General features: G+C 41.3%; 1 protein-coding gene across 1 annotated transcript in view; it reads right to left on the bottom strand.

Annotated features, from left to right (window-relative positions):
* Window positions 1–22,207, bottom strand: part of WNK2 (WNK lysine deficient protein kinase 2) — a 312,190-nt gene that overhangs the window by 49,049 nt on the left and 240,934 nt on the right. Inside the window, exons 16-20 of the mRNA XM_077452096.1 lie at window positions 21,691–21,861; window positions 17,570–17,615; window positions 17,356–17,481; window positions 6,616–7,601; window positions 2,138–2,712 (exon numbers count right to left, since the gene is read on the bottom strand). Of these exons, the coding sequence (XP_077308222.1) occupies window positions 2,138–2,712; window positions 6,616–7,601; window positions 17,356–17,481; window positions 17,570–17,615; window positions 21,691–21,861 (1,904 nt within the window). The remainder of the gene's footprint in view (window positions 1–2,137; window positions 2,713–6,615; window positions 7,602–17,355; window positions 17,482–17,569; window positions 17,616–21,690; window positions 21,862–22,207) is intronic.

The following is a 22,207-nucleotide window of genomic DNA, read 5'->3' as shown; positions in this document are numbered from 1 at the left end:
AAATAAGTTGCTTTATCTTTGCGTTCCCAGTCAGTGTAAAAGTATTCACAAGTTAACTGTCAGAAATAAGACGTTCTGGGAGTTTTATAATTGGAGATAAAGAACATGGTCATCAAAAGCATACTAGATCAACTAACAGGGAGGGAGGAAATGTCATTATAAGCGGTCAAAGCCAGCAAAGGATGGTCAAGGTTAAAATAACTATAACAATAGGGATTTACTATGGCAACCTGTAACAAAAAGGTGCTTCTAAAAAATAACTTGTTCTGAGAAAAAAAAAAAAAAGGCAGACTGCCATTACTGATCTTCTAAAAATACTAATTTATTGCAGCTGAGCAGATTTAATGGCTTCAGACTTTTAGTGCATTTTATAGCTAAATTTTTTGGGTACAATGGTTAGAAACGAATCAATAAATTTCGAATACATCCAACAAACTGTAAGAAAAAACAATATATAATATATTCATAAGACTATCCCAGCTAAGTTTTCCCCACCCAATACTTACCTGGGACAGTCTTATGTACATATTATATTTTGGTTATCACACCTATGATGGCTGTAGTCTATGCATAAAAATTTTTTTTTTTTTGGACAAGTATACTATATATATATATATATATATATATATATATATATATATATATATATATATATATATATATATATATACACATATATACACACACACACACACACACACAATGTTGATATTACGAAACGCATCAGTATAGAGCACTGGGACCTTTACTTCTCATTACTGTGATATCTGAAGTCTACATTAAAAGTTTACATATCGTATTACATTTTTAAGACTAAACACATTATATATACTGCAATAAAAAACTTCCCTAAATTCCTCTACTACACATTTACACTAAACTACTTTTCAGATCTTCAGCCAAAATTTAATTTCAACATTTAAACATTTACTGTATAGAAGAAAGTATTCAACACCAGCTAAGGCTGTGAGTAATAGATGGCCACAGGCAGATCAAAATTCGATCCATCAATCTCCGGTGAATTTCAATCCACGTATGGGCAGGCTGGTTGTACTGAAGTCGATCTATTAATCAACTTTAGTAGAACTAGCGTGTCAGGTTTTTTTTCAGTCAATCACTGCCGGTGACAATAGCTGTGATCATTGTGATTGTTGTAGTCCAGCCATTCTCAACCAGGGTTCCGTGGAACCCTGGGGTTCCTTCAGAGGTTGCTAGGGGTTCCTTGAGCTGTGGCTGATGGACCACCTATTTGATGGTGCCTACGGAGTTCAAGGTTCAGCACCACTTAGCAAAGCCAACAGCATGGCACCAAATATCCTTTTAGCTGTCTTTAAGGGTGGCATTCTAAACACCCCTTTAAGGGGGGTCATTCTCCCTATTGACCACCAATGTAAGGAGCATTGTTCCTATTGAGCCCTGATGATTTGGTTTTAGTAAGGGTTCCTCGAGATATGAAAATTGTTTTTGGGGTTCCTCTAGGGTTAAAAGGGTGAGAAAGCCTGTTGTAGTCTGGCAGCGGGAAAACATCCTGCAGTCAGAATACAGTAACTCCACAGGAGAGATTCCCCCACCACCAACCTGTGGTTGAAGGAAAGAAAATTGTACAATATATGGTTCGCTATTGCAGTAACCCGCCTTCTTTCACTTAAAGGATTTCACCACCTTGAGTTAAAAGACTGAAACTGATGCTTTCCACTGATGCTGTAAAAAAATGTTAGTTTCCATATTGAACACTTTTCAGCTTATTTAAAAAGCGCAGTCTAAGGCTGATGTCACACAGAAGATGGTATGCTAGCATCATGAGCACACAAAGGCAGCTTGTCTGTATAGTATTGCCCACTCGCTAGCTGGCACAGAAAGGTGTGCCTCCCTCACCCCAATCTCCCCACGTAGGAGGTTTGCCAACATTTAGGGCCAGTGAGAAGAAATGCCACAAAGAGAAGACTTTGCTTCTCTCTGTGGAGAAGACTTCGCTCATCTGCGTGACTCTTTCACTGGTGAAGTGTTGCCAGTCGCAAAATGCCCTTGTGAAATCAGCCTAAGATCAAACCCCATAATGCGTGAGCTAGGGCCTTTTGTAACCAGGAAAACAGTTTTCCAACTTACATTTTAGATGTACAGACCCAGATATACATACTTTTCTCTGAGATTCTGTAATTCCTTCTTCATATCAGCATCTTCAAACTCCGAGTCATTGTCACTACTCACATAGGAAGACTGTGAATGAAAAGATGTCACATTTATTGAAGGGATTTTCATGCCTTGTGCACTTGGGGAATCTGGGCTCTGAACACTAGACTTTCGATGCAGGAAAGCTGCAGCTTTCTTCATGAAGTCATTAGCCCCTTTGCTTGGGGTTGATGGAGCAGAATCTTTGGCCTTTGGCTGAAAAATCTCATCCCCTGAATCACTTGACACATGTCCACAGAAAAGAGAATTTATAGGGGAAGATGTATGTGCACGAGGCACAGAAGTCTTGACTAGATTGGTGGGAAGTTGGTCTAGATAGACATCTGGAGGAGCGGAAAACCTCTGATAACATGGAGACGTGACAGTAACTTCATCTTCTGTACTCATAACAGAAAACCTCCCAATTGTTTTTGACTTTTCCGCATGATATCTCTTTTTGGGAGAAGATCGTTCTAAAGAACTTTCCTCTTTCATCTTCTGGTCTCCAGAATAGCGTCTTTGTGATGAAGCAGCAGTATGGACCTATCAGGAAAAAAAAAAAACACAATGCTCCAAATTCAGAACAATCCTTCAGTATTGAGTAATAACACAACTTACACAAGTATACAGGCACAGATTACCTATACACACACATACAATATATATACACATACATACATACATACACACACACAGTGTTTAAGTATTTCATTATTATAAATTGTTGTGGGAACTTTAGACAAACCGCTACATACACAGATAAAGTGCAGTCAGGAAGAACACCATGCCAATACCGGGTTTTGCTTTTCCTAGATCAACTCTCTGGTCACTGGGACAGAGCTAATGATGCTGATTCATTGTCTATTGATGATAATTTCTGCACAGTAGTGGCAAATACTTTAGTAGGAAAATAGATGAGGGGATTTACTGAAACTGGAGCAGTGGTGCATGGCAACCAATCAGCGGCTACCTTTTATTTTCAAAGCTTAACTGAATAAACTGAAGCTAGAAGCTGATTGGTTACTAAACACAGTTACTCCAGATTCTGTCTACTTCAGTTTTAATAAATTCCCTCCACTGAATACACTATATGTATTTATGATGTTCATTTATCTGTCTGGAGTTTACAAAATTTCATCTTATGGGAAAGTATGAGTACAGCACTAGAGGGTACAAAAAAAAAAAGTGCATCAGCTCTCTGACAAAAGCTTTATTATTAACGCAAAAGAGGCACTTGCTCAACAGAACACCTAAAGACTGTAAATACATGAGTTTTAGGATTCTGGGACTGGCAAGCGTGGAAAAGAAATACCTTTCAATTTAAATGCTGTAACAGGAACATAAATCAATAGCAACAGGTTAAGATAATTTAACACTAGCCCGTTCTCTGAAAAGCAACCTGCAGAGGATCCATTTTCAGAGTGCTAAGCAGTCCCTGTCAGGCATTCAGGAGGTGATTCCACTGCCTCCTGAATGCCTGTTTTATTTTTTTTATCCGAACAGCAATTTACAAATGGGACTAATGTACCACAACTGCCATACTTACTTTTATGACCAAGTGACAAGCTGTTCTGCCTGTCAACTCAACACACTACGTTAAATTTTCTGCAACGCAAAGCATCATAGCCATGGAATGCGAACAACCCTCTCCGGCTGTTTTGTAGGCTTTGGGGAAGGGGGTTTAAAACTGCTGCTCAACTGTCTGCTTTTACCACTCACCCCCTCACTGCCCATATTAAAAGAACTGAATAATTTCCTACTAAATTATAAAAGTCTACCAAACTCAAAGTAGCTAAACTCCAGACAAACAACTAAATTCACTGTAGAAATACATATTTGGGAGCTGCCCTACCTACAAAAGGATTTGTATCTCTGTCCATACAGTCCTCAGCACAGCTAGCACAGTGACCCGACTTTCCTTGGTTTAAAATAAACACACAATTTAATTTATATTTCTTAACTGCCTAGGTTTCAGCTTTAAAGTGTAGTTCTATCCTCTTCATTCTGCTGTTGAGGAAATCTAAAACATTTCAGTTTGGAAATGTGACTCCTTTTGTTATGCCCACGGAGGCTAGATGGGAGCTGGCATTACATGGATGACCCAGCCGCCAAATGATTGTTCCTGCCACCAGATATAGGATAGTCCCGGGGGAAAGCAAAAATACTCTGTTGTAAAACCTAACCCAGATAATTGACTCTTTGCTGAGCAAGCTCACTCAGTGGATATGGAGGACATACAGACACAAAATTGTACCAGATCTTTCCTGCAGTTTCTCCTCAGCAATAATTAGGATAAAAATTGAGCGCTGGATAGGCAGCTTGTGGAATTTAAAACAAGTTTAAAAAGCATGTTTAAAGATGTTTTCACAGTCCAGAAAATGCCGTGAAGGGCAAAGTCCTTGTGCTACCGAGACCAGACCTGTGTTAATGGTTCCGGTCAGTGTAGGCAGCCAGTTTGTTAGAGCAGAAGAAAACTCTGTATACAAAGAGAGGGAGCGAAAGCGGCGCCACTCTGAGTGCAGCATTAGCGTAAACCACACAGTTTAATAGTTCAAGTTTAACTCACAGTTTGAGCAGAGATATACAGGCATGTTTGCAATTTAAATTCTGATCCTGCATGGATAGCTGGGCAGCAATGATCTGCAATCCTGGCCGCTCCGGTGGTTTTCGAGGCTGACTGATCAGTGTAGCAGGCGCATCAGTCGTGATCGACATGGGGGCATTTTAGAGCTCACATTCGGAGCACTTCATCAGGCATCTAGCTCTCTTTTGCTAATTTTTTGGTCATGGTCCAAGATGGGCCCTTTCTGGGAGCGGGTCCAACAGCTGATCCATAAACTTACAAGTTTCTTGTTAGAAGACCGCTCTGAGCACTTCCAGGTTACAGATCACTCTGCTCTACAAAGGGCAGATATAAGTTATTCCTCATGGTTCACTTGCCTACTTGGGCGAAGGTCAGCATTCCACAAAAGAGAGAATTACTGTGTCCCCCACCCTCACTACTGGCCAGTGTTTTTCAGTGGTAAACAAAATCAATGACATGGAGCGCCTGATGGCGGCTATGAAACATAATGAGGAGCAATTTATTAAAATATGGTTTCATTGGCATGATTTCCAGTGCACAGGGATTATGCTTTATACATGTCTGGAGCAATTTCACAACCATCTCAGTAGCAGGTCTATGGTAGGGCAGCCTGGATGTCTTTGCCTGCAGCCTCCAGGTAGGTGACATCTGGTATCTATCCGTGAACCCTGTTTGACCGAGCCATCTTGCCATTGGCTGCCTATCTCTCCTCTACTGTGCTGACGCCATTTGGAGTTGTTGCCCCTGTATAAAGGCCCTGGCTGGGTATATAGCCGCAAGCTCAATTTTCCTTTTGGTAAGCGTGCATTTCATTTGGTGTTTGGTACACATGGGTGATGGAAGATCACGTTCCCTTTCAAGTTTCATTTATTCACTTATTTGTGCACCGTTATGTGAATTATGGACTGTTTTCAATTTATTTGATACAATTTAAGTATTGGACATTTTCACCTTTATTGTCACATTCACAATGCAATAGCGTTATAGGTTTATAGCGTTATAGGTTTTATAATTTATCACTATCCTTTATCAAACATTGTTGTATTATTGTAATTTTTGCACTTTTATCAGCGCAGCTATTTCTGTTCTTTGTCTTTATGTGTGCATCTCACATATTAGCTGCTGCTTAGTATTCGTTTTTTGTTTGGAGCATGGTATTTTCCATTTTTCTAGGTCTTTGGTCATTTTACATGTTACCTAACAGCATAGTTTGGGTACCAGTCATTAGAACGGCTCCTATTTGCTTTTTATCCTACCACCCAGCCCTTCTCTCCAGTGCCACTCCCCCCCCCCCCCCTTTTCACCCTCTCACACCATTTACCTACCCTTGCCTTTTATAGCCAACCTTGGTTTCCTAATTTCAATTCATACTTTAGTCTAGGGTCCTTTGGGACCACTCATCTACCATATCTCTATTCAAAACATGTCCTTTCAAGCATGGCAGAGTCTTAACCATTTTTTTTAAAGGGGGGATCTGGCAGGGACAAAAGTTAATTTCTATATTTTTCTATTATGACATAAGTAGTGGCATAACATTTCTGTGCATACATTGTTACCGTATCTCCTCCATGTACCTTTGTATGACCACCAAAGTGTGATATGTGATGGCTATTGTTTGGTGTACTGTTCTACATACCTTGCTGAAAGAAGAAATGGAACATTTATAAATGAAAAATTGTTCCCAGATCTAACTGTAAAGGTCAGATTGGGTGAAAGTCTACTTATGTTTATATGCACCTTTAAATAGACTCTGATGTGCTCTAGCAATTTACATGCTTTGTACATTTTACCAAATTTACAGATTTTGTTGAATCAAGGTTTAGAGAACTGTCTGTATCATGCAGAAAAAAAAAAAAACTTACCCAATGTCTTGGCGATTCATGGCCACTGGTGTCGCCACTAGCAGATTCTGCTGATGGAGCACTCTCAATTGGATCCAAGATGGTTCTGTTACAACCTGTCATGGAAGTTATGTCTGCATTCAATGGCTGTGAACTGATAACCTCTGCTATATTTTCCATGGTCACAGAATTTTCTGGTGTCCCAGCAGACTGATTAGCTGGAGCATATTCCTGATATAGCAGATTACGGAGCTTTTCATCTAAAGTCTTAATTGTATCATCAGTATATTCCACTCTGGGTGGACCTTCTCCATCTGATTCCATGCTAGCTTGTTGTACAGTTGAATTCACTAATGGTAAAGCTAAAGGCTGAGCCTGAGTTTGTAAGACAGGTTGAGATGCTGCAGATACTTCATGTATGTGCAGTGCCTCGTTCCTTTGATTACTCTTGACAGCCGAACCAGTGTCTGCCGTTACTTGGACAACAGGTGGACTGCATTCTGATTCATAGAACGCCTGCTGTTCAGGCTGAAGACTCGCATTGTTTTCCTGAGGAAGGTGGTGTGGTTTACCATTATCAAGAGTTGCCTGTGCAGGATGGACCAGTTCATTTGAACCTATAGCATTGCATCTTCGATCTGATGGTGACACACACTTATTGTGCTCGGTTTGTGCCAAAGTGTGTGCTGTTGGCTTCTCATTCAGAGACAGTACATGGGTTTCTGCTTCTTCCAATTCAACAACTTGCTGAAAACCAGCAGAAGCACCAAGAGTAGCAGAATCTCCTTGTCGGAAGGAAAGAAGTTCAGGATGAGCTGAAAATGACATTTCGGTCTGAGTTTGCAGATCAGAAAATATAGTGGAGGATGACTGTGTTATAGAGGATAGTGTCAAGGAAGCAGGAATCGCTACATCCACATCTGTTGAGATCGACTGGCTTGCAGTTGAGTTGGACTTGCCCTGTTCTGCAGAAAACGTATGTTGACCATCTTCACAGGCCTTTTCATCTGTAAGTGAAGTAAGTTGTAAATTAAACCCTTATCATTCCAAATAGAACAGCTAAGATCATGCAGATTTGTATCTCCTAGCATTGCAAACAAATGGAAAAACCGAGAATGGCAGCAGGTTAAACCTGAGGATTTTAGTTATTACCATTTTGGAACACTTCCTTGTTAAGTCTAGGACAGAAATACAAGAACTGCTATATTTACACACACGTGTGCTTTATGAGATAGCTAGTTGCCTGGCTGTTACATAGACCTCGGAGCTTTATTGTTTTCTAAGGCTGGGTTCACACATGTCCAGTTGCAGTTTGCAATCTGAACGGCGTTGTTCACTGGTTCAGGTGCACATTTTTTATCTGAATTTACAACTAATCAGACCCAAAATTGCACAGCATTTTCAGAAACTGACTGTGGCCACCCCGGTCATGTGTGAGCAGGTTCCATTGAAAGCCGGTCCGATTCACGTTATGTGTATCGGATGCAGTTAAAAAAAAATAAAAATTATCAGATTTACATATATGTGAACCGAGCCAAAGTCAGCCTTGTTCAACCAGGGTGCCCTCAGGTTTCTTCAGCAGTGCTTTGGCAAAATACCTAAAAATTGCCCATAAATTGCAGCGGGTGGATCAAGCCTGCTTTTAGTTACACAAAGCCATGTTTTGGGCAGCATTACAACCTTCTAGCTGCTGGCATCCTAACAACCAATGACATCATTTTTGACAAGGAGGATGTCAGGCCCTGCACAGTATCGTTGTTTGTTCCTCCCCATCAACACCAGGGTCACAATCAGGGCATCCCCCAAGCATGACCCCCAACATTCCCCAGGGCTTGCCTATGGGCCACCCTACTGAATCCGCACACCTGCCACCTCACCTGTACGCACTCAGCCCCCCCCCACACACCCTTGTATATTTATCAGCCCCCCTCAAGCCTGTACATTCGGCAGGCTCCCCCCCCCCCCCACACACACACACACACACACACACACCTGTATATATATATAAGTCAGCGCCCACAGACAGACACACACCTGTATATATGTCAGCGAGCCAATATATGCCAGTGCCCACTCCACACGAGCACGTATATGTCAGCGCCCCCTCCACACGAGCACGTATATGTCAGCACCCCCCCACCACACACGTGTATACGTGTCAGCCCCCGCATACCTGTGTATATGTCAGCCCCCCACACACACACACACACACACACACACACACACACACACACCTGTATATATGTCAGCCCCCCCACACACACACACACACACACACACACACACACCCCCCTGTATATACATCAGCTCCCTCACCACACACACGTATATATGTCAGTGCACTGACAGTATTTCACTGCTGATTTTGCAGGTTTGCCTACTTACAAAAGCATTAGGGGTCTGTAATTTTTATCATAGGTACTCTTAAACTGTGAGAGACTGAATCTAAAACAAAAATCCAGGAAATCACATTGTATGATTTCTAAGTAATTAATTTGCATTTTATTGCATGACAAGTATTTGATACATCAGAAAAGCAGAACTTAATATTTGGTACAGAAACCTTTGTTTGCAAATACAGAGATCATACGTTTCCTATAGTTCTTGACCAGGTTTGCACACACTGCAGCAGGGATTTTGGCCCACTCCTCCATACAGACCTTCTCCAGATCCTTCAGGTTTTGGGGCTGTCGCTGGGCAATACAGACTTTTTCAGCTCTAGATTTTCTATTGGGTTCAGCTCTGGAGATTGGCTAGACCACTTCAGGACCTTGCAATGCTTCTTACGAAGCCACTCCTTAGTTGCCCTGGCTGTGTGTTTCGGGTCGTTGTCATGCTGGAAGACCCAGCCACGACCCATCTTCAATGCTCTTACTGAGGGAAGGAGGTTGTTGGCCAAGATCTCAGGATACATGGCCCCATCCATCCTCCCCTCAATATGGTGCAGTTGTTCTGTCCCCTTTGCAGAACAGCAGCCCCAAAGAATGATGTTTCTACCTCCATGCTTTACAGTTGGAAAGGTGTTCTTGGGGTTGTACTCACTTATTCCTCCAAACATACCGAGTGGAGTTTAGACCAAAAAGCTCTATTTTTGTCTCATCAGACCACATGACCTTCTCCCATTCCTCCTATGGATCATCCAGAAAATCATTGGCAAACTTCAGAATGGCCTGGACATGTGCTGGCTTGAGCAGGGGGACCTTGCGTGCGTTGCAGGATTTTAATCCATGACAGCATAGTGTGTTACTAATGATTTTCTTTGAGACTGTGCTCCCATCTCTCTTCAGGTCATTGACCAGGTCCTGCCATGTAGTTCTGGGCTGATCCCTCACCTTCCTCATGATCATTGATGCCCCACGAGGTCAGATCTTGCATGGAGCACCAGACCGAGGGAGATTGACTCATCTTGAACTTTTTCCATTTAAGAATAATTGCGCCAACAGTATTTGCCGTCTCACCAAGCTGCTTGCCTATTGTCCTGTAGCCCATCCCAGCCTTGTGCAGGTGTACAATTTTATCCCTGATGTCCTTACACAGCTCTCTGGTCTTGGCCATTGTGGAGAGGTCAGAGTGTTTGGTTGAGTGTGTGGACAGGTGTGTTTTATACAGGTAAAAAGTTCAAACAGTTGCAGTTAATACAGGTAATGCGTGGAGAACAGGAGAGCTTCTTAAAGAAAAAATAACAGGTCTATGAGAGCCGGGATTTTTACTGGTTGGTAGGTGATCAAATACTTATGTCATGCAATAAAATGCAATTTATAAAAAAAAAAATCATAGAATGTGATTTTCTGAAATTTTTGTTTTAGATTCCATCTCTCACAGTTGAGGAGTACCTATGATATAAATTATAGTCAAGAAAGGGGCGTTATTCCTGCGCAAACTCAAATGGCTATAGAGAGTGTACTGCTGCACGCACTGAAGGAAATGTCTGAACCCAATGTAATAAAGATAAAAAATAGTGGTGCGCTATACTTGTACAATAAAATAATAGGAATGTGTAAATCCTAATAGGCCAGTATTGGAGATCCGTACTGGCTGTAACCAAAAGACAACTGTATATATGTCAGCGACCCCCCCCCCCCCCACATACACACACCTGTATATGTCAGCACTCCCCCCTCCCACACACACACACCTGTATATATGTCAGCACCCCCCACACACACACACACACACACCTGTATATATGTCAGCGACACACACACACCTGTCTATATGTCAGCGACCCTCCCCCCCCCCCCCCCCCCTCACACACACCTGTATATGTCAGTGCCTCCCCCACACACACACCCCTGGTTTATATGTTAGTACCCCCCACACACACACACACCTGTATATATGTCAGCGCCCCCCACACACCTGTATATGTGGCAGCCCCACATACAGATCTGTACACACACAAGCCTCTAGCCCCTCCTTGTACACAAACAGCACCCCTCCCTTACCTTCACAGCCCCTACTTGTAACTTCCTAGTCCCAGCTCGTTTTCACAAAGCTGGCATGTTGCTGAGAAGCACAGTACAGGCAGATCACAGTCACACAAGGGGTGCACATGCACATAGTAGCCAGAGGTGGCAGTAAAGAGCTTGATGTCTGAGTCAATGACACAAGAACTGCAGAAACTGAAATCGTTTCTGTACTGCACAGCACGAATCCCCTTCACCCGTCCTGTCTTCTTGTGGCTGGGTTTTGGCTGGGGCCCCTTACAGTTTTAACAGCTGTACCCCCCTGTTGGCGGCCCTGGTCACAATAATTGAGTGATTGAGAGAAACTGAGGGAGAAGAGAAATGCTGCCGAGTATGGCTGTCACTATAGAATAGGGAGTTAATGGAAGGATTACCAGGTTAAACAAGAAAATACGAGCAAAGAAAACTAATGCAGCCACCACATCTAAGATCAGTAAGCTGCAATACTTTCAAACTGCATCTAAACGTTAACAAAAATTAAGCCCTTTTGAGTTACAAAACCAGAAAGCATACTGTAAATGAGGACCAGAAAGTGTTAGAATTCCTTATTAAACCGGTTACAGGTCAGTGGCAGCAGTGGTAGTCATATTCATGATTCCCTTTAGGAAAGAAGCCTTTCCAAAACTACATAAAAACTGACTGCAGTGGCTGTTGTCATTCTGATGCACAGGATTTCCTTATCAATGGTCTCTATGGTCATTATAGCTGTCAGCACACATTGACAGTGTTCCAAAATGCTACATAAGCCAATCCACTATGCTGCCATCACAGAGCACAGCGATGAAAGCTGTAGATCAAAGGCAGCAATTAGCTAGGTTGCAGAAAATGTAGACATCATAGATGGAGATGCGATCACCCACACATGACGATGTCTATAAAGCCTAACAGGATAAATAAATTGAATCATGTGAATTATACCCCTTCGATAAGGAGTGAAAGTAACCCTAGTTACAAAATTAGAGACATTCTGAAAACTGGTACCAAAAAATAAAAAATGATTGCTGTAATATACCAAGCCACAACCTAAGTGCCCTGGAGGTTCAGAAAATACTTCTGTTTTTATTCACAGCAGGAGAATATGTAGACGAGAATTTGAGAACATTTGATATAATTTGGGATAAAATACGTTAATTCATGCATTGGCCAAAATGTGACCTGAATAAAATACTTGACTGTTAATAAGAATATTACAGCAAGCATGAGTACAGAGGCGGATGGTCTAACAAGGCCTTCCATTATCTGGGGCAAGGTTATATAAAAAGTAATCGCACTCTGGAGTCCATCTACATCACACATTTGTCACAAGAACCAGCTCAGTGCATGCATTGTAATGCTTAAGAGAAGCAGTCAACTGGGCTTGTGTAATCGTCTAAATCAGGGCTTTTCAACGGGGGTTACATGAGAAGTCCAATCTGCCACGTTCTACTCATGAATCGCAGGCAGTTGACGAGTAGATCGCATCCCCACATTTCCCGCACATACAGAGCAGCGCAGGAAAGTAATAGTAACTAAAAACATAAAAAGTGTACCAATCTAAAAATTTTAAAAAATCCAAAGTGTCATAATGGTGGGAACCTCCCAACTAAAAAGTTGTTCCACTTGAAGTTAACAACTTCAGCCCCAGAAGGATTTACCCTCTTCCTGACCAGCCCATTTTTTGCGCTATGGCACTGTGTCGCTCTAACTGGCAATTGCGTTGTACACAAATTAAATTTATGTCTTTTTTCCCACAAATAGCTTCCTTTTGGTGGCATTTGAGAACCTCTGCAGTTTTTATTTTTTATGCTAAAAACAAAAAAAAGACAACTTTGAAAAAAAATACACACTATTTTTAACTCTTGCTATAATAAATAAAAAAAAAAAAAAAAAAAAAGAGAAAAAAAATTTCTTCATCGGTTTATGCCAATATGTATCCTACATATTTTTGACAATAAACCCTCCAAAAAACACACAATAAGCATACATTGATTAGTTATAGTGTCTACAAAATAGGGGACAGATCGGACACATTTGACACTTTGGGACCATTGACATCTATACTGCAACCAGTGCTATAAAAATGCACTGATTATTGTAAAGGTCACTGCCAGGAAAGGGGTTAACACTAGGGGGTGATCAAAAGGTTAAATGTGTTCTCTGAGAGATGTTTCTAACTGTGGGGGGGGGATAGGACTGACTGGAGGAGGAGAAAGATCGCTGTTACTGATCACTAGGAACAGCAGATCTCTCTCTCTCTCTCTCTCTCTCTCTCTCTTTCCTGTCAGAACGGGGATCTGTTGTTTACAATGACATCTTTTCCCATTCTTCTTTGCAAAATAGCTTAAGTTCTGTCAGATTGGATGAAGAGCATCTGTGAACAGCAATTTTCAAATTTTGCCACAGATTTTCAATTGGATTTAGGTCTGGTCTTTGACTGGACCATTCTAACGCATGAATATGCTTTAATCCAAACCATTCCATTGTAGCTCTGCCTGTATATTTAGGGTCATTGTCCTGTTTAAAAGGTGAACCTCCGCCCAGTCTCAATCATAGCCATTACTAGCATACACACAAATGGATTTCTCGATAGGAAGTGGTTCTGGCGGCGTTCCGGTGGGAAAATTTAAAACATGTTCTATTTCTAACGTCCGCCGGATTTTTGGCAAGCAAAGGTCCGATGGAGCCCACACATGATCGAATTTGCTGTCAAAAAGTCCGGTCGTGTGTACGCGGCATTAGATTGCCCTGTATTTGGCTCCATCCATCTTCCCATCAACTCTGACCAGCTTCCCTGTCCCTGCTGAAGAAAAGCATCCCCCACAACGTGATGCTGCCACCACCATGTTTTATGGTGTCCATGGTCATGTGTGATGTTAGTTTTCAGCCACACATAGTGTTTTGCTTTTAAGCCAAAAAGTTAAATTTTGGTTTCATCTGACCAGAGCACCTTCTTCCACATTTTTGTTGCGCCACCCACATTGTATTCTTGCAAACTGCAAACGGGGCGTCTTATGGCTTTCTTTCAACAATAAAACACTAAACAAAAATCCAGGCGCACAGACCAAAGGCCAAGTGAAACGTCAAAAAAAAAAAAAAATGTTCACCAAGGTATACAGCAGTCAATTGATGGTCATTTAGAGACTTGGATAAAAAAAAAAAAAACTGACAGTACCTGGATGACACAGGGGCTTAGAAAAACCCAGCACAAAGCCATTGGACAAAGAACACAGGAGCACCGCTGGTGGGGGGCCCATCCAGGACTGTAAGGCCAGGGGTCCAATGAAGAGGGAATCGAACTGCAAGTACAGGATCTGTTGGGACCAGTATACAGAGGCCGCTCGCACTGTGTACGAAGCCCGGAAGTGATGATGTCACAGCCTGGCGGAAATCAGCCAAGGGAATCCGAAGAGTATGGACAAACCCTGCTGCTGGGGCCAATAAGGAACTGCCGATGCCAAGGGAGCAAAGACAAAGACAGTCGCACATTGCCAACTGGAGACACTACATGTTTAGGGGACACGTCCCTTCTTCAGGTTATCTGATTAGTCGGCTGAATTTGAAGATTAAAACGACCCGGAAGTATAAGTGTGGGAAGGGGATATTACAACGATATGGTTATTATTTAACAATAAAAAGTTTTTACTTTGCCTCAGAGGGTCCTATTTATGTCTGCTGATCAGCGCTGTTCAACCCTTTGATTATATATTTCTTTCAACAATGGCTTTCTTTTTTCCACTCTTCCATAAAGCCCAGATTTGCAGACAGCACAACTACTAGTTGTCCTGTGGCCAGATTCTCCTATTTGAGATGTGATCTCTGCAGCTTCTCCAGAGTTACCATGGGCCTCTTGGCTCCCATTAATGCTCATGTCTTGGTAGGTTTGCAGTTGTGCCATACTCTTCATTTTGGAATGATGGGTTGAACAGTGCTCCGTGAGCTGTTAAAAGCTTGGGATTTTTTTTTATAACTTAACCCTGCTATAAATTTCTCCACAACTTTATCCCTGACCTGTCTGGTGTGTTCCTTGGCCTTCATGATGCTGTTTGCTCACTAAGGTTTGTCTAACACACCTCTAAGCCCTTGTACACACGGTCGGAGATTCCGACGGAATGTGTCCTATAGGACCGTTTTGTCCGATAATCCGACTGTGTGTGGTCTCCATTGGACTGTTTCTGTCGGAGTATCCGATGGACCAAGTTTTCCAACTTGTCTGGAAAATTTTCCGTCAAAATGCTCCGATCGGACATACTCCGATCATGTGTAGCCAACACCGATGGACAAAGTGCCACGCATGCTCAGATCAAATTCCTAGACCAAAGCTATTGGCTACTAGCCTGAATGTAGTCCCGTCGTAACGAAATAACGTCATCACGTTATGTAAAATCGGATTTTCCGACAACTTTGTCCGACCGTGTGTATGCAACAGTTTAGGACAAAATCCAACGGATTTGGTTGTCAGAATGTCCGACTGTGTGTACAAGGGCTAAGGGCGTCACAGAACAGCTGTATTTATACTAGTAAATTACATACAGGTGGACTCTATTTACTAATTAGGTGACTTCTGAAGGCAATTGGTTTTGCTAGACTTTGGTTACGAGTATCAGAGTAAATGGGGCTGAATACAAACGCCGCACTTTTCAGATATTTGTAAAATATTTTGAAAACCATTTATCATTTTCCTTCCACTTTGTGTTGGTCTATCACATAAAATTCTAATAAAAGACATTTACGATTTTGGCTGTAACATGACAAAATGTGGAACTTTTCAAGGGGTATGAATACATTTTCAAGGCACTGTACATAATTAGACAGTGCCAAATATCCAGTAATCTTACACCAGAACAACTGAAGACTTCAGTATCTGTCAGAGGTCATAGGCACCAACTGTTGAAATAAGCGACTAGGGCTCATTAGCATTTTGGACAATCTCAAACACAGCTAAGTCAAATCCTTTCATTCTTTTTCAATATATCTAATTTAATCACTTTCAGACCGGACCAATTTGCTGGTCAAAGACCAGACCACTTTTTGCGATTCGGCACTGCGTCGCTTTAACTGACAATTGCGCGGTCGTGCGACGTGGCTCCCAAACAAAATTGACGTCCTTTTTTTCCCACAAATAGAGCTTTCTTTTGGTGGTATTTGATCACCCCTGCGGTTTTTATTTTTTGCGCTATAAACAAAAATAGAGCGACAATTTTGAAAAAAACGCATTATTTTTAACTTTTTGTTATAATAAATATCCCCCAAAAATATATAAAAAAACATTTTTTTTCCCTCAGTTTAGGCCGATACGTATTCTTCTACATATTTTTGGTAAAAAAATACGCAATAAGCGATTGATTGGTTTGCGCAAAAGTTATAGCGTTTACAAAATAGGGGATAGTTTTATGGCATTTTTATTAATAATTTTTTATTATTTTTTTTACTAGTAATTTTTATTGTGACTGCGACATTGTGGGGGACCCATCGGACATTTTTGACACATTTTTGGGACCATTGTCATTTATACAGTAATCACGGCTATATAAATGCAGTAATTCCTATGTAAATGACACTGGCAGTGAAGGGGTTAACCAGTGGGTGGCAGTGTAGGGGTTAAGTGTTCCTAGGGGTGTGTTACTAACTGTGGGGGGGTTGGGCTTTCATTTAGTGAACACTGATCTCTGCTCCAATCACATGGAGCAGAGATCAGCGTCACTAGTTACTAGGCAGAATGGAGAAATGCTGTTTACAGCGGCATTTCTTCATTTGGCCGCTCCGTGAGACGATCGCGGGTATGCCCACGGCGATCGAGTCCGCGGGTCCCGCGACCGGACTCACGGGGGTCCCAACCAGCGTGGGAGCGTGCCGCCGGCGGCGCGCTCCCGATGGCAGGGCGGCAAATTTAAAGGGACGTACATGTACGTTTATTTGCCTGCCCGTGCCATTCTGTCGACATACATCGGCGTGCGCTGGTCGACAAGTGGTTAAATAAATGTACAGCTTGATACTATAGGTTTTACTCTATCTATATAGTATATATTACATGATTAAGATGCCTGCTAATAATCCTTACTGTAGATCAAATTAATGTCTTTCTTTCTGAACAACAAGGGGACCAAATAACACCGTAAAGAGACCGACAGGTAGATTTTGGAAACCTTACCTGCACAATAGCAGGCTAAGTAACCATATTCCTAACAATTGCAGGACTTCACATAGAGGTTTTAATTTTATACACAAAATATATTGTAAAAGAAACAAAACTCAGGGGCAGCTAGACTGTATCCCTAGGCGTTTCCATGCTAAATGTTTCAGGTTGAAAAAGACGTACCTTTGGCATTACCACCTGTGCTGTCACTCTGATGTTCTGTCTTTGTTGCTACTGAAGAGACATCTGTAGAGCTTGGACTCTCCATCACTGGGCAGATGATAAACCAACGCTTCCCAGTATGCAAGACTAGAAAATACAAACGTAGAGATGCTTAGTTATCTACATCAATGTGAATTAAAAGCTAGCTGTGAGGAATGGGATGTTGCTCTCATACCGTTTTGCTGGTAAACTGGTGTCCTTATTGGGGTATGTTGATTTTCCTTTTAAAAATGTAAAAACAAAGTGTTAAGTTGTCTCACTCAATGTGGGAACAAAGATCTCATAAAACAATTTAATTAGTGTCAAAAACTAACAATCACTAAAATGATTCTCATTTTGCAAGGGCTGAAACAGGGAAAATCAGTCAGTGTCTGTTCTGAGCTCAATGCCGACCACCATTGCGAAAACAAGCAAGGAGATGCCTTTACTATTGCTGCATTTTCAGCAATGTATATGTAAAAAAAAAAAAAGAATCCATAGACGCAAGTATATGGCCACATAATGGCTGCAAGTGTAACTATAGTGAGCATGACCCAGCCAGTTCAGCCCACCAACAGCCTGGGCCCCCAAAAAGTGGACTCTAGCCATAGCCATGGTCTGCAGGAGACTGTCAGAGAACGGGGATTTTGTAGCAACGCTGATTTTTGTTTAATACATTTTGAAATGTTGAGCTACAGAATAAAAAAACAAAAAAAACAAAACAAATGGGAGGTCAGAATTTAAGCCCAGTCAATGTCTCATGTTTTTTTCTAAAATCCCATACTTTCCACCACACTAAAGTGCACTATGCTAGTACACATGAGACAGTCACACTCCCATCATTTGCAACCTCAACACTTTTTATTGCAGACAAGGGAAGGAGGTATGTCTAGCCAGTTCTGAGTATGCATGACTAAAAGCAGTAATTCTTTGGTACTAATTGCACTACATAGTCATATAGTTGGGACACCTCATGCATTTGTTGTGATGGATCTGTACTTTTTGTTAGTGATGGATCTGTACTTCCAGCCCTATAATACCCCAAATCGCCATTGTCTAGCTAGCCTTTTAAACGCAATAGTGGGATCAAATGTCATAGCAACACAAGGCGTGCCAATGCTAAAAGCAGAAACACAGCTTGCCCACTTTGTGCCAGTTCACCCAGAAACAAGTGCAGAGAAAATGTTCACTATTATTCTACTAGCAGGTAAGTTCTCAGTGTACCGATTTAACTTAGATAAATAGTTAACCTCCTTCCTTGATCTTTACTGTGTGGCGATACTTTGAGCCGCACAGCCTTGCTTCAGAAAGAGACCCCTCCAGGTCCACTTATACATGTGTGCGGCAGCTGTGGCCCCATATGCTGCAGGATTGCTGGAGATTGGAATGAACTGGGCTTCGGTGCACTTGCACGGAATAGAGACCTGGAGTGGTCACTATCTGAAGCAATTGATGAAAAAAAACAACACAAAATACTAGCGCTTTAAAAGATACTGGTGTGTCCTTTTCAGTTCAGTCTGTATTGTTCATTAAAATAGATTCAAAACAGTTTTTATAAAAGCAAGATGTTTTTAAAAAAGTTATCTGAGAAAACAGTACTTGGAATTTGCTGAAGATCCAGAAAGGTTGCTTGCTGTCCTTAGAGGATAAGGGATGTATGTGCACAATCACCTGCGGCAGCTGCTTCTTTAAAGTGAAGTCATCTCATGAATAGGATACCAATAAAGGAATATATAGAAGAGCGCCAAATCAGTAAAAAGTGCATTTATTTTATACAATTAATAAAAGTCTCACTTACATCCATAATTATTATTGTCCTCCGTTTGATAGTCAAATCACTGTTCCCTTTCGCTGGTGCTGTTACTGGATGAATCCTCCTCCACAGCGCACTAGGGGAAGCTCTGCTGTGTTCTGTGGTGCACAGAGAATCAGACTGGCTTGCGGACAGCGTGTGACATCAGCTGGGGGGGTACCCAAAAGCACAACGCGTTTCTGAGCTTGCGCAAGCCTCGTTCGGGCATGCGCGCTCCTTTCTCAAGTGCAGGTATACCCCCCCAGCTGATGTCACACGCTGTCCGCAAGCCAGTCTGATTCTCTGTGCACCACAGAACACAGCAGAGCTTCCCCTAGTGCGCTGTGGAGGAGGATTCATCCAGTAACAGCACCAGCGAAAGGGAACAGTGATTTGACTATCAAACGGAGGACAATAATAATTATGGATGTAAGTGAGACTTTTATTAATTGTATAAAATAAATGCACTTTTTACTGATTTGGCGCTCTTCTATATATTCCTTTATTACTATCTGAAGCAAGGCTGTGTAGCTTTGCTGGATCGAGGATGAAGGAAATTCTTTCTATAGGTGGGCTTCACTCAGGGGAGTAGGGGCATGCCTTAAAGGACATGTACCAAAGATAAAATTGTCTTTTCATGTCTGATATATAGATTATCACTTTATAATATACTTTTCCGCTAACTTTTTCAAACACTGTGATAAATGCACCACGTTTAGAGAAATGTATGACTATCACAATGGTCAACAGTTGCCAAAATAGACAATTTGTACAGACAATTGCATACAAGCTATGCAGAGAGAAATTGGATTGGTTATCTTTGGTTATTTAACACAGGACTTCTAAAATGTATTAACTTAATCTACATGACCCATTGTGTTATGGATATTTTTGGGCGATTGTATAGCAAAGATGTGTGTTAATTGTTAGATTTTAAGACCATGTACTGTTTTAGAATCTAAGCCTCTGCCACTAATATGCAAATGAACCAGTCGGACTAGTTTAAGTCAGGTTAAAGGATATGATGTACAGGAAGTATGGGCGAGGGGATTAGGACTTTTGAACAAGCATGTGGGCAAAGGACAGAGTTGTTCTTGAAGACAGAGGCAAGAGCTGATTTGAGGGCTTTGGAGAGAGCCATTGGACTCCATCAATGGAAAGCCCAAGTTGAGTAGCTGTTTAGTATACTTATTGCATACATATTGTACATGCTTATTTGCTAGGAAGATAGTCAGCTTGTGCATGTTATAGGCATATTTTGTTATACTTTGCATGTTATGAATTGTGTTTTATGCAGTTGTATGTGCAGCTTTTCTTTTTAGAAAAGCATTAATACACTACAGAGGTCTAAGCTTTCTTGGGTTTTACTGCAAGAACCTTTAAAAGACAATAGCAAAACACCCATTCAGCTTTGTGAAGCAAGAAATGTGTAAGGACATTACCCTTGTTATATGTTGTAAAAACCCATCCTGCCCACTCTGTTTCTTTGGCACTGTAAAAAACGAACTGACAAGACTACCTAGTGCTGGCAGTTCTTAGCATATTAATCACGTCTTTCCACAGGCAGGGTGAGGGCAACGTGAAATCAAAAGTAAGCTATGCAATATGTGGATATTTAAACATATAATACATATTTAATTTTAAATTAAATAGAATATTGTTTAATTTTCTAATTACACGATAATGCCTTATCCTCTATGTGTGGAGAATATGAACATTCATAAAAAAATATTAAATTATTCATATATATTATATATAGATTTTCTTCTGCTATTGCCTCCTTTCACATGCCCATAAAAGTATTTATGGGCACGTGAAAGGAGGCAATAGCAGAAGATGCAATAATGACACATGAAGCCTTGCACTGGTCAAGTTTTACTTGATGTGTACATCCGCTATATAGTACATTTACCCATTAGGAAGTAATTGGAAGCATCAATATTTTTCTCTAATCACCTCTGCCCTATCACTAAGGATACATAGTAATAGATAAAAAAAAAAATACAACCTGCCAGCAATGTGGATCTTCACTGGTTCACATATATGACAGCTTGTACTGGATACTAGGGGATATTATTACATGAACAGTCTTGTCATACAATAAACAAGCGATCATTTCTACTTGCTCACAGATCGTTTTATTAAAGTTATAATTATACCGTGGCTGGTATATTTTGCAATGCATCAGAGAGATGGGTCGAGCAGCCATATTCTAGGCAGTCAAAAAATACGTGTCTTACTTTTTTACCTACGGCAGTAAATGTCTTATAAAAGATTTTGTAGTGTGCATTTAAGATGACCATCACTGTTATTCATTACATATCCCTGCCTTTGCAGTCCAACTTTGAATAAATAACCCTGCAATAAAAGTAATTTATGCAGCTAAGAAGCAGGTGCTGACAGCCGGGGGTGGACAGCAGTCAATTTGCAATTTGCTTAGAGCAACAGATCTTGTTTCACAGGGTGTTCTGGGTAATCCAGAAGAAAAGGCATTGAGCATCCCAAATAGGATGTGTGTACTGTACCTCCCTCATTTCTGCCTTGAAGGAGTCAGCCTGTTGAGGACTTGCCCCTTGATCGGAGCTTCTCTCTCCTTCAGTGTCTTCGCTCAGCATGTCCTCTGCCTTGTCGATGACATCCTTCATCTGCTCAATGAAAATCTCTTTCTCCATCTGCAGTATGAATTCATTTTCCACCTGGAAGCATACAGATATGTTAATTCACAGCACAGTCTTGCCGCATCCACAAAGCATAATATCAGAAATGGCAATGCTAAGCGCTCTCAAATAATATACCGTTGCATCCCCTACCTTCGGCTTATTAAAACTGAAAACTTGGAACCCATCATCCTATTACAGCTGGGGGAACTGTTCTCCCAAAGGGAAGACAGATTCTGCTAAAGAATTTTTAATTGCACTCGTTCATATCGTGATTTCTTCAAATAACCACATTAGCCTATTGTAAGACACTTCAAAGGCCATCAGAAAAAGCCAATGTAAAGAGAGAATATAATAGATGGCTTTAAGGTTATGTATGGATGGT

This window comes from Lithobates pipiens, unplaced genomic scaffold (assembly GCF_037356315.1).
Source record: "Lithobates pipiens isolate NorthernLeopardFrog02 unplaced genomic scaffold, aLitPip1_a1.2 Scaffold_23, whole genome shotgun sequence".
Classification (NCBI taxonomy): domain Eukaryota; kingdom Metazoa; phylum Chordata; class Amphibia; order Anura; family Ranidae; genus Lithobates; species Lithobates pipiens.
This window is presented reverse-complemented; position numbering and strand designations above follow the sequence as displayed.